We start from the raw sequence: 20,712 nt of genomic DNA, 5'->3' as shown, positions 1-20,712 counted from the left end.
GTCAGAAAATTCATTTTATTTTCTTTCCAATGAGGTTTCATTCCTGGGAAAAAGGGATGAATACAAGTCTTGCCAAATGTAAGCAGCATTTTTCTGAGGGAGGGCAGTCTCTGAAATACAATTTTAAAATGAGCCTAGAAGTAAAAGGAGGCAGGCAGGAAGAAGAAGACCGTCACTGGGATTGGCTTCGTGGACAGAGCTTCGGTAGCCCAGCCTTGACTTTACTCGGGGTAGAAGTCGGGGGAAGGACAGAGATAACTGTAAGATGTGTTATTTTTTTTAAAGGAAAACAGCTTTTTAAAGAACAAAAAGACAAAACTAGCACACAGATCTGAAAGATCTATGTAAACCAGCAGGAGAAACGGAAGTCAGTTTCTTCACTGGTGGCACCCATAGCACCTGACTCCTGGCTGGGGAGAGACCATGCATGGTTGGTGGGTTTTGGAAGACACATTGCTTGGAGAAGAAAGTCTGTCCCCATCCTGTTCTGCCCCAGCCAGAACCCATGGTAGGGAAGGGTAGGCAGCAGTCCTAGCAGGGAGCTACCAGTCTCCGTTTCCGGATACATGCCCAAATCCACTCGGAGGAGACCTGTTGGGCCTCAAGATTCTTGTCCCTGCTACCCAGCACATGTGTAGCTGAGGCCATGTCAAATTCCTGTACCAAGTCCCCATTGAATGCCACGAAGTAGCGTCTGAGACGGCTGAAGTCTGGTGTGGAGGGCGGCAGGTAGAGCCGCACCCCAGTGAAGATGTCTAGTAGCACCTGCAAATGCACAGAGGTCAGGGTGGGGTCAGAAGTGGGGCTGGTCCTGTGCTGGCAGCAGATGTGTCTCCACCCAGATGAGCACAGGTCAGAGAATAAGGTTAGAAAAAGCCAGAAACAGGGAGCCTAGAGGTCAGGACATGAGTCAGAATTTGCTGAAAAGGCACAGGTATCAAAACCCCCCATTATCCAGCCACTTCAGATTACATAGGGCTGACACTCCCCTCCATTCCTGCCTAAAAAGGATGGAGAGGGGACAGGTCCCAACGTTAGGGACCTGGATAAGGAAAAAGCACGTCTCCGAGAACCATCTGAGAACCATCCGGTGGCTGGTGGGATGGGCCACTGGCTCTCAGTGATGCTGCTCATTCAGGTAGTCCACTGTGTATAAATAGTTAGATGTGGGGGGTGAGGGGTGGGGGAGCAGAAACCCAGCTCATTACTGTGGATGGATTCAAGGGCTTCAGGTAGGAAAAGATGGGAAAATACTATAGGTTTGCTGAGGCCTAGAAATAGGGCCTGAGCTGCCAGACTTCAGTGCTTGCTCTTGGCTGGTGGGGGTGTGGGGTGGTGAAGTCACACTATGGTTACCACATTTCTCTATCTGCCCTTTAGGCCATCAGCTCCCCCAGAACTGAGCCTAGTTACTGGCCTCACTAGGTGCTTGGCAGCTATAATTCCCTGACCAGGGAATACAAAAGGGAAAAGGCTCCTCAGGTGGGAGGAGAGTCACTAAGGCAGTGCATGCCCTCTCCCCGGTCCTCGTTGGCTGGTACAAACTCACACCGCTGCACTCTTATACCCAGAGTGGGCTTTCTCCCCTTTAATGTCCCTGCAGCCTCCCTTGGCTAGGCTGGGCTGTTCTATCTCCTGCCTGTAGGCACAGCTCTCCTTCCTCTCTGCTTGCTGGCTGGCCGCCTCTGCAAGGCAACAAGAGGGCACAGGGTGGAAGAGCAGCACTGCTGGCCCTGCCCAGGACAGAGGAGCAGCTGCAGGAAGGGAGAGGGGTTTGGCCATTAGTCCCCAAAACACCTTTGCTCATCTCTCAAAGTTCAAGTGCAAAGGGTTGGGAACATGAGGCCCTAGGCAAAACTGGCCCCTAGTGCACTGCTGTTCTTAACCCTCACCTTTGCTTGGCATGGGGTCTCATCAGGAGCCTTCCGCTTCACCCCAACTTTCACAGAAGACTTTGTGACCAGCTTCTCTCCCACCTTCACAGGAGAAGGCTTTGCAGTCAGCTTGTGGCCTGCAGGAACGAGTTGAGGATAAGAACTAAGAAAAGGGTAGAGGGACCCGATAATGGTTCCTGAAGTCAGGGCAGCAAAGAGAGGGCCAGGTCTTGCTCTGCTATGTGCATGGGTGAGAAAAGAGAGAGCTCAGAGGTAGCTTATCTCTGGATCAGATGGGTTCTCCCAGGGTCCTGTCAGGTTTACTGAGCAGATGGAGAGTGTCCAGCAGAATGGCCTGTGGCCCATGGCTGGACATACAACAGGAATGCAGTCACTGTCAGCTGCGGTGGACAGAGAATCAGATGATTTGAAAGCTGGAATGGGACACTGGATCCCTGTCCTTTGATCTTTGCCCTCACATGCATTTTTCATCACGTCAGCCCCCTCCCTTCTTACCACCTTTGCTGTTAGGGCTACTCAGATTTCCTTCTGCCTTCTTGGCACTGGCAGAAGGATGCTTGGGGGAGGTTCTGGTTTTGCGAGACACAGAAGGCTTTGAGGTGCCCTCATTCTCTCCGCTGCTGCCCCCTGTAGTGGAGCTCCCCTCATCTCCAGCCACCACGGTGAAGTCTGCCCTCTCCTTGGATAGCTGGTACAGTTCCTGAGGAGGGGTTGGGAGAATAGCAGGTGGTTATTCCCTTCCCAGCCACTGGCCTCAAAGGCGGTCTGTGTGGTATGTTTTAGGCGCATGTGGCTGGAGAACAAAGAGGGAAGAAAGACAAATAGAGAAAAGCTGGCTTCCTTGGTGCTTTTCTCAACTCTGGCTATGTTTTCTTGAGTAATTGGTATAAATCACTGTTCTCTGTTCCCTAGTTCTTATCAACAATATAGAGGCTATAGCCTGGGGCCAAGTCCTCAGCAGGATGCTGTGAGAGCAGAAGCTCTTTGGGACCCAGGGCTGCTCAGTGGGGCCTGATGCCTGTGCTGCTGCTCTGGCCCATCAGCGGTTTGGTCTCCCTTTCTGACTGCCTTCTCAGTGGAGTGGGGTAAAGGAGAAGAAAGAGGACATGTGAATGGGCCAGATGCCCAACATTCCAAAGTTGGGACAGTGGGGCAGAGGACATATATGCAGCTGGCACCTTGAGCTTGGGGAGGTTAGTGGCAGATTTCCAATCCTTATCATGACGGATTCGGGTGCAGCGAGGGAATCGGATGGAGATCCCATCAGCTGTGTGAGCCTCAGATTTGGAGAATTCAGCTCCTGTGATCTCCCACACGGCAGCTTTCTGTTAGGAGGAAGTCAGGTCACTCACTGGTTAAGAAGCAAACATCTCCCAATCAGCTAGAAGCAATACAGAACAGTTAAAACCAAATAAGCACTGACTAACAGGTGGGAGACGGTTCAAGTCTCACTTTTGTTGCTGATGCTATGTGACCTTAGGGAAGTCCTGGGCCTCAAGTGTCTGTCAGTGAAGTGCAGACCCTCTTTCCCTCACTATTGAGGATGATTCCTCAGTGTTGACTGGCCATCCCCAAGCCTGTCACTTGGCTGAACAGTCCAGATCCATGTCCCTGGGTAGACTGTCAATGAGGCAGAGACGGTGTCTCTGGCATTAGAGAATTTGCAAACTCATTCTGTGGGCTAGAGGACCCCAGGCCACCGGGTTGATACCTTTGGGTCTGGGACGATAAAGTCAGGATAGTAGATCTTGTTGATTTTCAGCCAGCTAGGTATCTTGCTGGGATCCTGGAGGAAAAAAGATGCTCTCCTATATTCCCAAGCCAAAACCAGACTTAAGCCCCGTCTTGGTCATGGGATTGTGAGAAGTGACTTAGCACAAAAGGCTGACCCTCACCCCACGGGATCCTCCCTGCCCAGAGAGGGTGTGGCCTTGAGGGCATGCAGCCCAGTTTCCACAAGGTAGGCACTCAGAGACTTTGAAGCCCTAATACTGTTCCCATGGCTAAGCAGCAGCTCTCCTGTCTGTGCAAACAGATAAGTGATACCTGCAGTCCCCAAAGTGCAGCCTGTCTCAGTAATGATGGCCAGTCCAGAGGCCAGGGCCAACCAGGTCCCTTCCTCACCTTGCTGATTTTCACCATGTCCAGCTCCTTCTGCAGGCGGGCCAGTGTTGCATCATCATGGCCACCTGAACACTTGGTGACTGTGCACCACTTCTGGCTGCTTGGATCGTAGCAGCCCATGAGGAAGATGGACATCATGCCACCTGGGAGGGGGATGAGTTAAACTGTGGATGGAGGGAGCCATCTCTGCCAGCCCCACGTGCCCAATTAGAGACCGCCTGTTGGAAAGGGCTGGGCCTTGGTGTCAGAGTGCCAGAGTTCACCTGTTTCTACCTCTTACTAGCTGTATAATTTAAGCTTTATGAGCTCCAATTTCCTCTTCAGTAAACTAGGAATAATCACGCATAACTTGTTGGGCTCTGGAGGGGAGTACAAGGAATTGAACAGTGCCTGGCACATAGTAGATTGCCTAAAAGTACTAGTTCCTAAGAGCCCAGCTTTCCCTCCAGTGAGCAAACCAATTTTCCCTGAGGAGAAGGCTATCATGCCCTGAAGAAATAGTTGGTGAGCTTCTTTGTGCTAGACTAGCACAGGGTATTCTTGTCTGACCTCTCCCTGCCTAAGTCTGTAGCTCTCAGATATTGCTGTCTGATAGGACATGGGCTAGGTTGGGGCCCCTGATCCCAAAACTTTGGAAGTCATGACTAGCCTAACTGGTAAATCAAGCCAGTAAAAAGGCCAGCCTCTACCTTCCGTGGTGCCTTTCAAATAAGTGCCATCCCACAGGCCAGAGGCCACCCTGACCTTTGCTCCCTTGCCCATAGAAGGCCCCAAGGACCACCAGGTCAGCTGTGTCAGCCATTGCCCCCTCATTCAAATAGTCTTTCTTCACTTTCAGCCAATGCCGCTTTCCAGGCTCATATGTACCCTGAGGGGAAGCAAGAGAAACCATGAACTAGAATGGAAATTCCATGAGGGCGGGATTTGCCTCTTCACTCAATATATCAGATCTATCAGTGCCCATCCCACCCTGGGGAAGAGCCCTTAGGCTCCAGGCACTACAGAAGACACACACTAACCCATTCTCTAGACCCAGAACAGAGGTGTCCAAACTCTGGAAAGATGACCCCTCAGCACCCACCCCCCAACACCTCAGACCGCCACTGCCATCTCCTGGCCAGGGCAGGAAAGGATCAAAGGAGAGCTTCAAGTCTACAGGAGAAAGCAAAGGATCTTACCTTCACGTCTTTCAGCACCAGCCCTTCCAATCCCTCTCTGATCACCCGGTTTATCATGTCAACCAAGTCTGAGACTTTCTGAGGGATAACAGGAGAGATGTTGAGAGTAGAGAGAGTGTGAGAATTGAGAGGGTGCTATGGGAGTAAGATGGAGGTTGTTCCTTTTCTCACACTAATAAAGTGCCCACTGCAAACACCCTGACTTGAATATAAGGATCAAAGGGCTTGCAAAGCAGGGACCCTACCTAGGGTGTTTCATACCCTGCCCTCCTAGGTGGAGACTAGTAGACAACATATACATATCAGCAGCCCCCATAAGAAAGTAAGACTCACTCCCAGTCACATCTAAGCCAAGGAGTTCTCTACCCTGCTGCTCTTAAACCACTAGGACACTGCTTTCGCTCACCGTCACTTGCTTCATCTCTGAGAACATGATCCGATTGGGAATTTCAACCATATTATCATGAAGAAACTTCCGCCGCTCACACAGAGGCCTAAAGGGGAGAGGAGAGCTGAGGTCCGGCCAGGACCCTCCCGCCTCCATTAGGAGTTCTGAAGAGGGAAGGGACACAATAAACTGCTTCATGAGAGGGTTTGCAATGGCTTAAAGCCTTCGTGTCTAACATTTCTGCCTGTCAAGGGCTACAAGGGCTCCAGTGACCAAAGACGGACAATCGTGAGCTACGGCATAGAGCTACTTCATTGTTCTGGTTCCTGTTTCTACTTCATTGAGTCACAGGAGAACTGGCCTTTAGCCCAAACAGATTGTATGAATTCTGGTCCCACTTGAAAAATGACTCTCACTCTCTTTTTTTATCCCCAGCACCCTGCCATACCTCAGGCCCAAGGCTGGCTGGTTCTTGGGTCAGCAGGATGACAGGCCTCAGGACCTGAAGCCCAAACCCCAACTCCTACCCCCAACAATTATTTCTCCCTTCCACTTCCTTCCCCTTCCAAACTCAAGAATGTGAGCCAGTGTGGGAGGGGTTATGGCAGGGATACACTTTGTAAGTGAGAAGGCCAGTACTGGTTTCTTGGGCCTAATAATTTGGAGGCAGCTAAGTCAAGACTGCTCGTTTTCTCTAGACAGTCCCACTCATCGCTTCCTATTGTTGGCCTCTTCTGAAAGTAAAACCTCTGACCTGAAAACCATCTGCCTTACGTCCCTGTGGGTGCTATTGTAGAAATAAACTGAAACCCTACTGTGCTCAGTCTATTTCTTGTCAACAGTCAATTTTGCTGTAGCAGAGAAAGTATGGGGTGGGGGTTGGGGTTTTCTCTGTGACGTAAGCTGTCAAGAAGAAATCTAGTCAACACATCTACTCTTCCTAACACTGAATGGGGAACAGTCCCTGGCCCTGCCCAGCTACTGGACACAAAGAGGTATATGCTACAGGCCCTTCTCCCTCTTTTCCAATCGGAACCCCCCACCTCACCACCTAGGAAATGAAAAGAGATTCCTCACCTGTCCATCAAACTGACATCATTGAAGTAGATACAATCGAAAACAAACAGGCAGACATTAGCATCCTGGAAGGCAGCTTTCTGTAAAGAAAAATGAGATAGTAGGTATGTGAAAGACAAAAATAAGAGGGCATGAAAAATGGGTAGTACCACTGAGGACCCTCTGAAGCCCCCGATAGAAAAGTCCTATTTGTGCTTTGAAGCCCCTGGGCCATTAGGGCACTTAGCAGATGGTCCTGAGTGGAAACCAAAACATCTAAACTCAGGGCTAAATTCATTAACAGTTCAGAAACAGAGTAAGCCCAATCCTGAGTGATGGATTCCTCCCCTTCTAGACTGATAGCACATGCACATATATGCAGACATGTGCATTCATTTTGTACATTTGCCCTCGGCCAGTACCTTGTGCACTCCCAAAGTCCCAAAAGGCAGTGGTTTGCCTGTCTTGTTGTCAATCAGGAGCACCTCAGAATCCAAGATCATGCTGTGGCCCCCAGGGAAAGCCTGGGGGATGTAGTCCTTAAAGTGGGCCACCTGGAGGTAGAAGGGGTCACTTAGGTGAGGGAGAAGTAGGCAGCAGGGACCTGAAACTGAGCCACCGAAAGCAAAACCCAGTCCCCAGAAGGAACACAGACCACCAACATGTGGAAGGCCACTACTTAACTCTCCTCTGAACACCTGGAACAAGTGGCCTGACTGCTCGGTGTTACAGCAGGAAGGCCAGACGTAAGGATGCGAGCTACCCATCATGGAAATCTGAGCTAGGAAAGAAGGGGTAGCAGGGACAGAAAGTCCATCTACTCACAAGCTACTGGAGCCAGATGTTCTAGCTGCTTTTCCTAAAGATACCCCCAAATGTTCACAGAGGCCCTATGAGCTAAGAAAGGCTGAGGAATGAGGTTCTCCTGACTGAGGGCAGGAGTCTGGCTCCCAGATGTCCCACATGGGATTGTGTTTACATCAGAAATGTAAGCTTCCAGAGGTCCAGAACTTTGGTCCATTTTTTTTTTTTTTTACTGCTATATGTCTACTACCTAGAACAGCACTTAGCACAGACTAAGTACTCGATAAATATTTGTTGGACAAATTCATGAATGATGGCCCAACAACCCTTTGTACACGAGCCGTAATTTAGCTCAGAGGGGAGGAAGCACACAGGAAAGAGAAACACAAAAGATAAGCACTATAAGTCACTCACCAGATGAGCTCACTGTCCCAATACCATGGTGGGCAAGAGAAGCATCACTGTCCACTGGGGCTCTGTGCTAACTAACTCAAGTCTGGGCTCTTTGGCTGTGCCTACTGAGCAGCCCCTCATTATCAGAAGAGTCCAAAAATGAATAAATTAATTAATTTATTCATTCAACAAATACAAAACAAACCTATTGTGTACCAGAGCTAGAACGGCTATGGAACTCTGACCTTGAGATTCTTAGAAGCAGAAGGAAAAGATAGTCCTGGTAGAAATGAAGGAACCTTACCTTGTGAGGTAAGACAGGCTTGAGACTGCGGCTGAAGTAGCTGAAGTGGTCCCCATTCTTATGCACCTGGACTCGCTCCCCATCATACTTGATCTCAGAGAACATGCCATTAGGACACTTCCTTATCGCATACTCTATGGACTTGCAGGCCTCGGCCTTGGGGTGGAGAAAGAAAAGCCTGGAGACTTACAGGTGTTCTCCCAATGAGGGACTACACAGCAGGGAGAGCCCGAGAGCTCAGGTTCTGGGGACTAACTGCCAGAACACACCCTCACAGTAGGCCACTGAAGAGGTGATGAGCATGGAAAAGGCTGAGCAGTGTCATATATAGAGATTGCATTTTGAGGAATGCAACTCATTGTAGAGAAAATAAAATTCCACTGAAACAGCATTTTGGTCCCCCCCCAACCCCAATAATTTAGGATCTTGCAAGGCTTTTGGCTTATTATTTAACATTTCAGTTATCTCAGCACAGGCAGTACATAGAGGTAAGATTAAAAAGTGACAGTGAGGCTGGCAGGGTGGCAGTGACCAAGGAGCCTGAGGACAGGGAATGACACAGGAATGCTTATTCACATACCTGTGCCATCTTAACTTAAACAACAGTGGCTACCATGTTAGGGTCATTTATATGTGTCAGATCACAAATATAATTTCATTCCTTCCTTGATGTGATATCTAATGTGACAGATACTGTTTTCATTTTATGGATGAGAAAACGGAAGTTTAAGGAAGTATTTAAGGTTACATAGCTAGTAGGTGGCAGGAATGAGGTTTGAATATAGGCCCAACTCTAAAAGCTATGTAGTTAACTGCTAAGCTATATAATCCATGCCACTCTTTAAATGGCAGGTTGTAGAACAGACTCCAGAAAGAATTCTTATAAAAGTCAGAAAGGCCACTACTGCAGGTGACCGGGGTCCCGTTCCTGGTATGCAGATCTCACAATTTTGGTGCTGGTTGTCCCACCTTCCTGGGAGGGAGAGAACACTTCCCCATCTGAAACATAAAACCCTAAACCAAAGCTTTAGTATAACACACAAAACCGTTTCATAAAAAGCACTGCACACCACTAGAACAAATCAAAGGATCCGACAGTGGGCATGGCAGCATTCATGGAAGGTCCTGTAACATAGGAAAACCAATGCCAGAAAGGAAATCCCATTTCTCATGAAATGAGCAGAGGCCCATGATGCTCTCTCTCAGAGCTGGTCTCCATTCCTTAAGCTTCCTCTGTCCAGAAAAAAAGGAGGCCTAATTCACCCTGTCACAGAAAGCCTGACTCTGCCACCAACTTTCACAGCTACTTTGGGGCAGGTCACAGAACCTCAGGAGTTACCTAACACATCCACTTGTCTTCAGGAAAGATGATAAACCATTCTACGTAGACGCTTCAGAGGGTTTCATATGTCATTCACATAGGTAAACTAAAGATCAAGAAAAGCTAAGTAACTCATCTAAGATTTTATAGCTTATTGGTGGCAGAGCTGGGCCTAGAGTTCAGGTACTTACACTAGATCATGCTGACTTCTCCTTTGCTTTTACTTCCTCATTGAGAAACAGCCCTCTGCATCTCTACTTTTCCTTCCCCAAACTCCTATAGTCAACTTGCAAGGGGCTATCAGCATTCATATGCTTCCATACCTCACATGGAAGGATAGTATACTTGGAGAGGGGTAGAAAGCAAGGCCAGAGCAGCTTCCTTACCAGCATGGGCTGCACTGGGGTCATCAGTGAGGCCTGCACACTTAGAGATCGTCTCTGGCCTGGCTCCTTCTCCACCTCCTGCTCATTGTGAAGGACCCGCTCAACCACATCCTGCAGGTTGCGCGAGGCTTTGAAGGCTTCATAGGCATTGGGGTCAAGGGCGTCTAACCTGCCAATGTGAACAGGAGCATGGAAATAAAAAACACTGTCTTTGACCTTATTGCTTTGGATAGCAGTCTGTCCTCAGAGAGAGGAGGGGTCTCAATATATGAGGAAGGGGTTATGTTCTATTATCTAAAGACTTTCATAGGCAAAACAGCTCTTGGACATGCTGCCCTAACAAAGAGGGGGCTGGAGTAGGCAACTGACTCATACTATGCTTACGGAACATATTCCATCCTTTGTGATAAGAGTATTGTTATCTCCATTTTATATATGGGAAACTAGAGGCTGAGCTAGGTCCAGTGATGGGTCCCACAGGAAAGAAGAAGGTAGAATCAGGATTCAAATGCAGATCAGGACTCCAAAGTCCTGATACCAGCTGGTAACAAAGGAAGCTGGCAGCCAAGGCTGTCTGAAGAGCTGGTACTTACACATGTTTTGCACCTGAGTTCATCTTCAGATCATGTTTAATCAACCTGATGATGCACTTGAGGTCATTGGCTGTACACCTAGGAGATGAGGCACATTCAACTTGGTCTTTGAACAGCTCTGGACCCCCAAACTTTCTTTCCCTAGAGATTCCATCTTCCCAAGCCCATTTCCGCTGGGCAGCTTCCCCAACCTGGAGGCGATGTCCTGCAGGGCCTGTTGTTGCTCATCCTCCTTGGTGAGCTTGGAGAGCCGCAGGAGGAATTCGTCCACCTCCTGGATGGTGAGGAGGCTCTTGGCAGCTGGGGGGAAAGACTTGCTCTGCTCAAAGAAGACTCTGATCGTCTCTGACACGTCACCCTGTCTCCAAAAACCAAATGCCACTGCAACAACCCCTGAGTGGCCAAGTGTGTCCCCCAAACCCCCAGGGCTTGAATCAGAGATTTCAATCATCACTCTTGTCCATAGCTCACACATATCGACCTTACTTCTTAAAGAATCTATCCCACCCACAGTCCTGGAAAGGGTACCCCCACCCACCAAGGGTTCTGGCCACCTGCCTTAACGAAAAATGAAACAAGGACAAATCCAGGGCTGAGCCAATTTGATTCCTGTTAGAACCTGAACTAAGAGACCAATATGGTCATCAGATAACGGGGTACTTGGACAGAAACTTTCCGTGCAGTCATGAACAAACCAAAGCTGAATGGTAAGCCCAAGTTATAGGGGAGAAAAAAGCAAGAAAAACTAAGGTCCAGAATAAGAGTCCCAGGAAGGACAGCAGGAAGTCTCAAATCCTGACCCTCGAGAGCTAGGCTTTCATGGCTCAGCAGTATAATTTCAGTCCTCAGAACCTTGTGAAACTAACAGCTGTAGTCTCACATTCAGCTCCTCTCAAACGGAAATTTGCGCAAATCGGTTTCAGTTTCTTAAAAAAAATATGTGCCCCAACTAGAAAAAAGAGATTGCAGGTGCTTGGCTTGGCAGAACCCCACCTGGAATGCCCCTGACCTTGCCCTTCCTCTGACCTGCTCTAGGTCCCGTGCCATATCATCTGGGTTGCAGTTAAAAATGCGGCTAAAAAGCTTCACGATCTGCTTATCATTCAAGTTGTAAACACTCTTAATAACACCTGGTAGAAGCAGCTTCACTGTTAGGTACACATCACCGTGGAAACCATCTGGAGACAGAAGAGGAACCCTTCTTGAGAAATAAAGCTTAAACACATACATTAACTCAAGGAATTGCAAGAGATGTCTACATCACTACCTGTGATGCTATAGTACCGTGTGCATTTTATGACACTAGCAGAGACCATGGTGTTCTTTGGTGGTGGCTGGGGTTTATGTGTCTGCATCCCCAAATTTAGCCCCTGGATGAACTACTGCAGTGCAGAGCCATGACTTTTACTTCAGTGTGCCCAGTGACGAGCACCTTATAGATGCTCAGTGATGATTTCTTAGATGAATGAAAGCAGGGTTGGAAGATTCTATTCCAAGCTGTGCATGTGAGTCACAAAAACCTAATCAAACATGTAGGATAGTGAATATTCCTCTTAGTCAAATGGAATAGAGTCTTTTGACTTCCTGGGGGTAGAATAGGGCAGGGGAAGAAAGATGCCAAGTGCTCAGAGCAGAACTGGCTACATCCTTTGTGCGGCCCAGTACAAAATGAAAATGTAGGGCTCGTTGGTCAAAATTATTAAGAGTTTCAAGCCAGCAAGAGCAGAGCAATTAAACCAAGCATGGGGCCCCATGCAACTGAACAAGTTCATATGCCCATGAAGCTAGCCATGGCTCTGGGCTTTCCAGGGGAAAAGCCCACCCAGGATGCTCTAGGTCCTACCTCCTGCTGAGCCTTTCCGAAGGAAGTCCTGGATGATCTGAGTCTTCATGTTGTAGCTAGGATTTTCAGCCACTGTGGCACACAACTTCCGAAACACACGTAGCAGACAATCCTTGTGCTTAGGGTCACATTTGCTTGAGGAAAGACTTCTTCTAGGGGTAGGGCTTGAGCGGGCTTCCCCAGAGTTGTTGGGCATGGCTGTTGGAGAGAGAAAAAGGGAGAAACAGCATAGATAATTCATTCTGCCTTGCTGAAAAGGAAGAAAGAAAAACTAACAGGCACTCTGCTGGTGCTCTATGTGTAGCTTCATTTAATCTCCCCATATAGCCCTTTGAGGTAGATACATTACGCCTATCTTACAGGTAAAGAAATGGAGATCAAGTAATTCCCCCAAATCTTACAGCTATTAATGGTAAAGAAACAGCGGCCTCACACCCAAGCAGAGGACCAGCTGATGTACATCTTTTTATATGAGCACTTCACAGAAGAAAAAAGGCCACCTTCATGCCAAGAGTGGTTAGAAGGATCTCAGAGCAATTGTAAAGCTGAATCCAGAAAAGTTGGGATGAGGAAGGGGAAAGAAATCATGAGACATGTTAGTCAATGTGAAACCAATGCTACCACAGGCTGTTAGAGCTAGAAGAAGCCTTAAAGATTATCTAGTTTGATCTCTTCTTACTGATTAGAAGACCAAGGCCTGAGAAGACATTCCCAGCCCCTTGCCACTCCCACCCACCACCATCACCATGATCTTTTCTTTCTTATTGTCAAAATAAAAGGTTTTCGACCAGCAGGGTTTTTCTCCAGATACCCTAAAATAACTGTAACTCTTGAGTGATCCCTTCTTAAGTTCTTGTGACCATTTACAAAGCAAATTTCACTCTGCAAGCTTGCAGGAGAGCCATTAGCAAGCAAGTTGCTGATGTAAGCGTCTTCTTGTCTGGGCTTTGTAAATTATAAATGCATCCTCATCTCTGACCTGGAGTCTAAAGAGGATTTTAGGGGACAGAACCTCCAAAGTGTTGATGTTCAGCAGGTTTTAAGCACCAGAATACCTTGTTCTCTTCAACTTCTTTCAAATTCCTTCCCCAGGACCAGGGCCCTTCCAGAAACATGTTGTTATTGTCACCTGAACTCTTCCGTATTTCTATCTTTGGCCTACCATTAAACAAAAACACAAACCTCAGAGTTTTAAAAGAATAAAAAATCCCATAGAGTCAGGCACCATGTTTACAACCATATCTCCTTCAGTCCTCATGAGAACACTGTGGAATAAATGAGGCAGGTGTTGCCATTGCCACTTCACAGATGAGGCCACAGAGGTGCAGAAGTGAAGCGACTTGCTCCCCTGAGCATGTTGTCAGGTGATACTGCTGGAATCAGGACCCAGGTCTTCTAAACTCAAGTCTAGGTTTCTTTTACTACTACTTCAAGCTACTTCTGAATCCATGTATTTTGGCTTCATTTTGTTTACCTGAGTCAGTCACGGAATGTCTCCAAATAAAAGACATAGCAGGGTGTAGGGTAAAAGAGCACAGGTGTTGGGAGTTAAACAGATTTCAGTGTAAATACTAATACCATAATGAACCTGAACATAAACTTTCTCATTCATAAAATGGACCTAATAAAAGTTCTTTCAAAGGTTAACTGAAGAACAAATGAAACTACATATGTAAAAGCCTCTAATCCAACACTATCTGTTACACAGGGCAAGCATGATATCTGCCTTCTTTCACACTTTCTTTGGTATGGGTAAGTTTAGGGATGCCATTTCTCAAAATTCTTTATCAAAAAACAAGGAAGTAAAAGGCAAGTTATAATAATCTGTCTGACCTAAGTAACTACTGTGAGAAAAGTCTTGACAAAACAAACATCTTTTTGCTGCAATAGAAATTAAAGTATGCAAAGAAATGCCATACAGTTGGGGTGTTGAGAATTAGCCATTATCTGTCTCTGCTCAGATGGAAGCAAATTATTGAGACGAGACAGCACAGAATTTTCACTCTTAGCCGGAGTCCCAAAGAGGACACCAAATTAAAAGGTGGACCATAACAGCTAAAGTAGCCTTAAACCTATCTATCTTACCTGAAAAGCCAGAAAATTTCCGGGTATTGGTACTGGTAACAAATGAAGCACCTTTCACTGGAGATGTCACCTGGCCAGTAGCTGTCAGCTTAGCCTGGACAACAGCTTTCTTCTTTGGTGTGCTTGCTGTCTTAGAAGATAGATCTGTAGGACCCCAAAAGAAAGAAAAATATCCTTCAGTGAAAGATCCCTGAGAAAGCTTCCAAAAGGTCTATCATCCACTCTTAGAACCTCGCTTGTTACTACCATGGCGTCACCCCAAAGCTGGTTGCTGGCTGGCCAGTCTTTTTGAGTAGAGGTAGTGGGTAATTGGAGGGAAAGGTTTTGGAGGGGAAGATGTTCTGGGGAAAAAGACCCAGTTACCCTTTACTTCTATTAGTAATAAATTTTCACCAACATTTTCCACCTCTTATCTCACATATAATAATCTCCAGATTATTTGTGGGGAGAGAGTGGAAATCACATTTTATCAATAGATAAAACCTGAGAAGCTTAGCTCCACAGAATTAACCCCAACTTATGGTGCACAAGAAAGTAAAATGAAGATGGATAACAGAGAACGTTGGATTGACATAGGCAGGAAAACTTCCAGCTGCTGAGTTATTTGAGCTATATGACAGCTTAACTCTACTTTGTATTTCTCTTCCTCTGAATTAGATGAGTCAAGAAGTAACAAAGGCTGAGGCCAATGGCTAAGGCAGCATAGGGCAGGATGGGGGCTTGAGAAAGGAATTATGAGAAATAGTTTTCTCTCCTAGATGTCTTTTTTCCTTCCAAAGAACAAGGATTAAATGCCCATTTTTAGAGCCACTGTTATTAATCTTCCTATAGTGACAAGAACTATACTTAATTGAAACTATGAACATTACTTTAAAGTTGAGGACACTGATGGTCATAAAGGACTAACTGGATTTGGAAGCATCAGTGTAAAATTTATAAAATATGCATACATGTAAATATACATGCATGTGCACATATATTATATGTACCTGTGTATGTATGTACGTGTTTTCGAGTATATACATAAATTTTCTAGTTCTAGTCTGCTAAAAGGGCTTAAGAAAAGATACTCATGGCAACAAAGACACATAACACCCAGATTATGGTTTTTAATGCTATTCTCCACTAACAGGAACCAGAACTTTTCAGAGAAATGGCTGATTCCAGGGCAGGGACAAGATACACAGAAGATAAACCTAAGAGCATACTGTTATGCCAGAGAGTAAGGAAGAACTTTAAAACATTTTTTAAAATAATGATAAGGGTATCCAGGACACAGAAACTAGCTCAAAGGGGCTCCCCAACTGGCCAAATATGGAACAATAAGAATCAAATTAATAAATCACAGTAAAATTATGACCCACCAGGAAAAAAAAAGTAATCTGTGAGTCCATTCAGATAAACTGATAGATAAAAGGAAGCAGTGGTAGGTATAGTACCCTATTCTTCAAAAATGTCAATATCATAAAAGAAAGACTACAGAAATGTTCGATTAAAGGAGGCTAAAGAGACATGATCACCAAATGCAATATCTGATCTTAGACTGGGATTTTATATAGAAGGGGGAAAAAAAGCTATAAAAGATATTTTATCAATTGACAAAACTGGAATACGGACAGTAGATTAAAGTATTATATTAAGAATAAATTTATCGAAATTGTTAGCTGTATTTATGGTCATGTAAGAGAATATTCCTATTCTTAAGATATATACATTGAACTATTTAAAGACAAAGGGCCATAATGTATGCAACTTACACTCAATGGTCCAGGAAAAAAACTAAATGTGTGTGTAAGGAAAGAGTAATAGAGCATACAAGAACACAAATGATAAAGCAAAGACAGCAACAATAATTAAAATGGGTAAAGGGAATATAAACATTCTTTGTACTATTTTTATTCTTGCAACTTTTTGTGAGTTTAAAATTATTTCTAAATAAAAAGTTAACAGAGGAAAGAAAGAAAGGGAAATTGGACTCTATTATTCTCCTTATCACTTTTTCTTTCAGCACTAGCAAGATGAGAAAGCAGTATTCTTCACCCCACCTGTAATGTGCTGGTTTATCTGTTCTTTCTCATTATCTTCCAGCTCTTCCCAGCCTTCCAGCTCTGTGAGGTCCTCGATTTTTTTTGTGGTGGCCCGGGCCCGCTCCAGTTTCTCAAATATGCATTTAATGTGGTACCACTCTTTCATATCACCCCCGGACTCTGAGAAAGGATTAGGTACCACTTTGCCGATTCGGCACACACCCTTTACAATCTTTTCCTTGCATTTTTTGCAGCCGGCTGTGCCACGCTTGGCATAGTCAACACAGAACCGTTGCTCAGCCATCTCACAGGGCCCACTGCAGAGTCCCACATGCGACCCTGGCAATAAGACAAGGCAGGTGGCACGTAGTCTTAGACTGCCTTCCTGGAATGACAGAACAGGCTTTCTTTTCCGGAGTAGGCAGGGCCCATGAAGCCGATCTGTTTCTGACCACTGGCTGAAATGTTTTATGTTTGGCCAAAGATGTTCTTCTCGGAATAGGCACAATTCTTTTCGGCTGAGTGCACGGAGGGTTGATGGGAAGAGAATCTTGAAAGCCAAAGTCATACAGCTGCACGACGGGGTGAAGAACAGAAAAGGTGAGATATAAATGAGGGGCTAGGCTTCCCATTTATTCAAAGGCCAAGGTCCTAATACAGTCTATGCTGACTAATCAAACACTTCCCAAAATATTAAAGATTTATTGCCTACAGGATAAAGAAGAGTTCCAGTACAGAAAAATTCAGTTTGCAAAAGGGTGTTCAATTAACTACTGCACACATGTATAACTAGTAAATCACAATCAAGAGAATCCAAATAACATAAAACCTTTCTTAAGGCCTCGGCAATACCTGATATTCATAATGATGACCCCTAAATATTACAAGACCTGAAGTTTCTTTTTAATCACCAAAAAAATTACATTATGTTCATGAAGTTTTTAATGTTAAGTATAACATATATGCCATCCTTAGAAACTAATTAAGCTACTATAAAGATCTGTGATTTAATCAGAAGCCCTATTTTGAGAAGCAATTAAAGAGAGTCTAGAACCAGAATGCTTGGGTTCAAGTCCTAGCTCATTAGCTGTGTGACTCTGGTAGGTTACTTAACCTCTCCACTCCTGAATTTCCTCAACTGTAAAATATGGGTAATAATAGTACCTAACTCAAGGGATTGTTATTCTAAGAGTAAAGCCCTTAGAACAGAGCTGGACACACAGCAGGGGCTCCGTACGTGCAATTAGCCTGTTTATACCTCAGTAACTTGAATCATGGAATGCTGACATAAATGGACAGCAAGAATCAAAGAAACTGAAAAAATCAATCCCAATGGAAACAAGGGATAATATCTGCATGGTATCCTTCCATCTGCTTAGATTAATTATTTTCTGAAGTATTTTCATAGTTCCGATTTTAAATGAACTGGAAATTATTTCAGCCTGCACATCGCTTTGTAGTGAAATTGCTATTGGATTATAATGAAAAGCAGGCTTCACTTACTGTAATGAAACATGATGCAGAGGAAAGTAGGTGGATGGGAATCAGGGATGGGAAAAATCCTTTAACTCCTCTCAGTTTTATTTCTAAAACAGGGAAAATAGTACCTACCTCAAAGAATGGTTGGGAAAATTAAAATGAGTCCACAGATGGGGTGGGGGTGGGAGGCTCTGAATTCCTTTATATATAAAATATGCATATTAATATGTACCTTTTTGGGGGAGAGAAGGTTTATGATTTTTCATGAAATTCACAAAGTACTCTATACCCCCCAAAAGTTTTATAACCACAGAGGTGAAGTATGTGAAAGTTTGGCAGGCCCATAAGTGAGGCTCAGAACAAATGAGGTTTCAATATGTTCCTCAGGAAGAACGATTTATGAAGCACCCCTTAAAACCCGTAATGAAAGGTACTGACTTCAGAGTACCCCAACCTCCGCAGGGCCGGAGGCCCAGAAAGCACCGGGCCACGAGGAGGCACAATGCTGCTTTGAGGAAACCAGCCTGTCCCACAGTCCCCAACGGCCACTGCTCAGAATTTCATGAAAAGAAGTCTGTCTAGAAGGAAACCACTGAGGCCTGAACGCAGCCCGGGCCGCCTCGGGCCAGTGAGCTGCACCAGGCCGGGAAGTGAAAGCCTTGCTGCCGCTTTTCCTGGAGGGCCATCCCGCGATGCTTTCGGGGCAGTGGGCAGGGGTTACTAGCCGGGTGCAGACCCCGGGGTCACCAGAGAGGAGGTGGGGAAGCGAGTCTCTTGGCTTCGGACGGCCGGGGACCAAGCAAAGAGCCCTTGGATGGGGAAAAGGACGCAGCAGCAAAAGAAAGGCTTCAGCGTGCTGAGCCGGCAGGGGCCAGAGCAGCCCCCGCGGAGGAACCTTTCTTGGCGGGGACCCGTAGGGGCCAGGGAGAGCCGCGAACCATCCCCCATGGGCTCCAGGGGGGCCGTCACGTCACGGAGGGTGTGCCCTGGAGCTCTGCGGGCGGGGGAGGAGCCGAGGAGGCTGGCTCCCTGGCCGCGCCGAGCCCCGGGCCGCCTCTCTCCCCACTGCCCAGCTCCGCCGCGCCGCCACTCACCTGCCTCCCCGGCTCCGGCACACAGTGTAGGCCTGTGACTTAGCGACTATTGGCCACGCTCAGCCACGGTGGTGGTAGCGCCTGTCGCTTTAAATCCGGGTCCTTGAGCGGGCCGCAGCGCGCAGGCGCAAAGGTCCCGGCCCAGGCCGCGACACGCGTCCGCGTCCCGCCCCCCGCCTGCCACGCGGGCCCTGGTCGGATTCGACTAGTGAGGCTCCGGGTTTGATGTTGGGGAGCGGGGTTGCTTCCCAATCTTGGGTCGCACGCAGCTGAGGAAAGCGGAGGTGCGGGCAGCTGGTGGCGCCCAGGGGTGCAGCCTGGCCTGAATTTCTGAGGACTCCCTGATTTGCTCATAATGTTAGAGATTATCTAGTCCTCAAAGGTAGTGGTTGAGAAAGTATATTGTAATAAGTTTAGTGACGGCAACAATCACGTCAATTCAACCTACTTTTCTGTCATGCCCTCTGTCCCACACAGTGCCTAGCACATATTAAGTATTCAATAAATATTATTGAATTGAAAGGAGGCACTAGATAGCTATAAAGTGTAAAGGAGCGATTAGGAGAGTAACCCCTTGATTGTGTATCGTTTAAAGTGTGTATTATTTCTGAAACCTCAAGTCAACTTTGAGAGATTAGGATCGCTATTTTTACAAAAGAGTAGTAGGCTCAGAGAAGGTTAAGTGAACTTTTTCTGGGTCCAGGAACAGCAAACAATAGGGCATTGTTAGGTAAGCAAAAGTGAGATCCTGCAGGGAGTCCTGTGCTATGTGAAAAAGCTTGGCCTTTATTATGTAGGAGATTGAGAGCCACGTAGGGCCTTATGAAGCAGTAATTACTTTTGAAGCTGAGTGGGAGAGAGAGAGATAAGGGAACCGATAAAAAGGATCTTGGTGCTGGCTTTGGCGGCATTTATACGAAACTGGAACAGTACAGAGAATAGCGTGGCCTCTGTCCAAGGATGACACACAAATTCATGAAGCAGTCCATTATTTTAAGCAAAAGTTTTTTCCTTTTTTCTTTTTATTTTATTTACATGAGATGATGGATGCTAAATAAACTTATTGTGGTAGTCATTTCGCAATTATGTAAGTCAAACTATTACGCTGTACACTTAAGCTTATGCAGTGATGTATGTCAATTATATCTCAATAGAACTGGAAGGAAAAAAGAGTTCTTGTAAGAGATGAAAGTGGCCTGAACGAGCTGAGTTAGTTGGGGTGAAGAGGAAGCTGCATTTTTGATAAGAATTTAGATTTTAAATCACCTTCTAGGTATAGCGCTCACTTACCTAAAGATGAAATGAGGATGACTTGAGTAAGCAGGTATATAATAGTGCCATCAACTGAAATAGAAAATGAGAGGGGAGGAGGAGGTATTTAAGATGAAAGGATGAGTTTTGTTTTGGACATACTAAGTTTGGTTGGTTGAGGCCAACCACAATTCCATTGTTTAAAGTGGGCAGAGTCTCTAATGAGCTGCAGAATGAACAAGGCCTTTGGGATTGGAAGGTCACTGGAGGCTTAAGTCCTAACTGGCAATTGAGTGAGCCTGAACATATCTCTATCACTGCATTTACTGTGTTGTTTTGAAAATGCCCTTGAATGTATCTGTCTTTTTCCCTAGCCCTGTGCTGTCAGATGCTGTCATCACCAGGCACATGTGGCTCTAGAGCTTTTGAAATGTGGCTAGTCCAAATTGAGATGTGCTGTAAGTGTAAAATACACATTGATTTCAAAGACA

General features: G+C 46.1%; 1 protein-coding gene and 1 non-coding gene across 4 annotated transcripts; one reads left to right on the top strand and one right to left on the bottom strand.

Annotated features, from left to right (window-relative positions):
* On the bottom strand, window positions 1-19,099 carry LIG3 (DNA ligase 3). 3 transcript variants are annotated; one of them, XM_011379333.2, is made up of 20 exons: window positions 18,971-19,099; window positions 16,416-16,969; window positions 14,371-14,514; window positions 12,286-12,483; window positions 11,469-11,620; window positions 10,634-10,800; window positions 10,443-10,520; window positions 9,850-10,018; window positions 8,143-8,298; window positions 7,064-7,195; window positions 6,663-6,742; window positions 5,604-5,691; window positions 5,198-5,275; window positions 4,764-4,887; window positions 4,020-4,162; window positions 3,607-3,681; window positions 3,074-3,220; window positions 2,391-2,595; window positions 1,893-2,011; window positions 1-765 (listed from the first exon to the last, which is right to left on the bottom strand). In XM_011379333.2, exons 2-20 carry the CDS (start codon window positions 16,963-16,965, stop codon window positions 532-534), a joined length of 3,039 nt encoding a protein of 1,012 aa, XP_011377635.1. In that variant the 5' UTR covers window positions 16,966-16,969; window positions 18,971-19,099; the 3' UTR covers window positions 1-531. The 3 variants fall into 3 exon arrangements, 2 of the variants coding, with proteins under 2 accessions (XP_011377635.1, XP_023378637.1); XM_023522869.1 differs by lacking the exon at window positions 18,971-19,099 and adding an exon at window positions 18,009-18,816; XR_002777053.1 differs by having other exon boundaries at window positions 660-765; window positions 1,893-2,275.
* Window positions 19,100-19,863: 764 nt separating this feature from the next.
* LOC111731285 lies at window positions 19,864-19,965 on the top strand. Its single transcript, XR_002777056.1, has one exon. It is a non-coding gene; the product is annotated as a U6 spliceosomal RNA (small nuclear RNA).
* Window positions 19,966-20,712: the final 747 nt, after the last annotated feature.

Source organism: Pteropus vampyrus, unplaced genomic scaffold (genome assembly GCF_000151845.1).
Source record: "Pteropus vampyrus isolate Shadow unplaced genomic scaffold, Pvam_2.0 Scaffold358, whole genome shotgun sequence".
Taxonomy (NCBI): Eukaryota; Metazoa; Chordata; class Mammalia; order Chiroptera; family Pteropodidae; genus Pteropus; species Pteropus vampyrus.
Note: the sequence above shows the minus strand (reverse complement) of the source record. Positions and strands in the feature narration are given on the sequence as shown.

What these genes read in the sequence shown, in the direction of transcription:
- LIG3 (XM_011379333.2), bottom strand. Translation starts at nt 16,965, where the DNA reads ATGACTTTGGCTTTCAAGATTCTCTTCCCATCAACCCTCCGTGCACTC. An exon ending in CTGCAGGACATCGCCTCCAG is followed by an intron (nt 10,521 to 10,633) that starts GTTGGGGAAGCT and finishes CTCATCTCCTAG; the next exon opens with GTGTACAGCCAATGACCTCA. An exon ending in CCCCAGTGCAGCCCATGCTG is followed by an intron (nt 8,299 to 9,849) that starts GTAAGGAAGCTG and finishes CTCCACCCCAAG; the next exon opens with GCCGAGGCCTGCAAGTCCAT.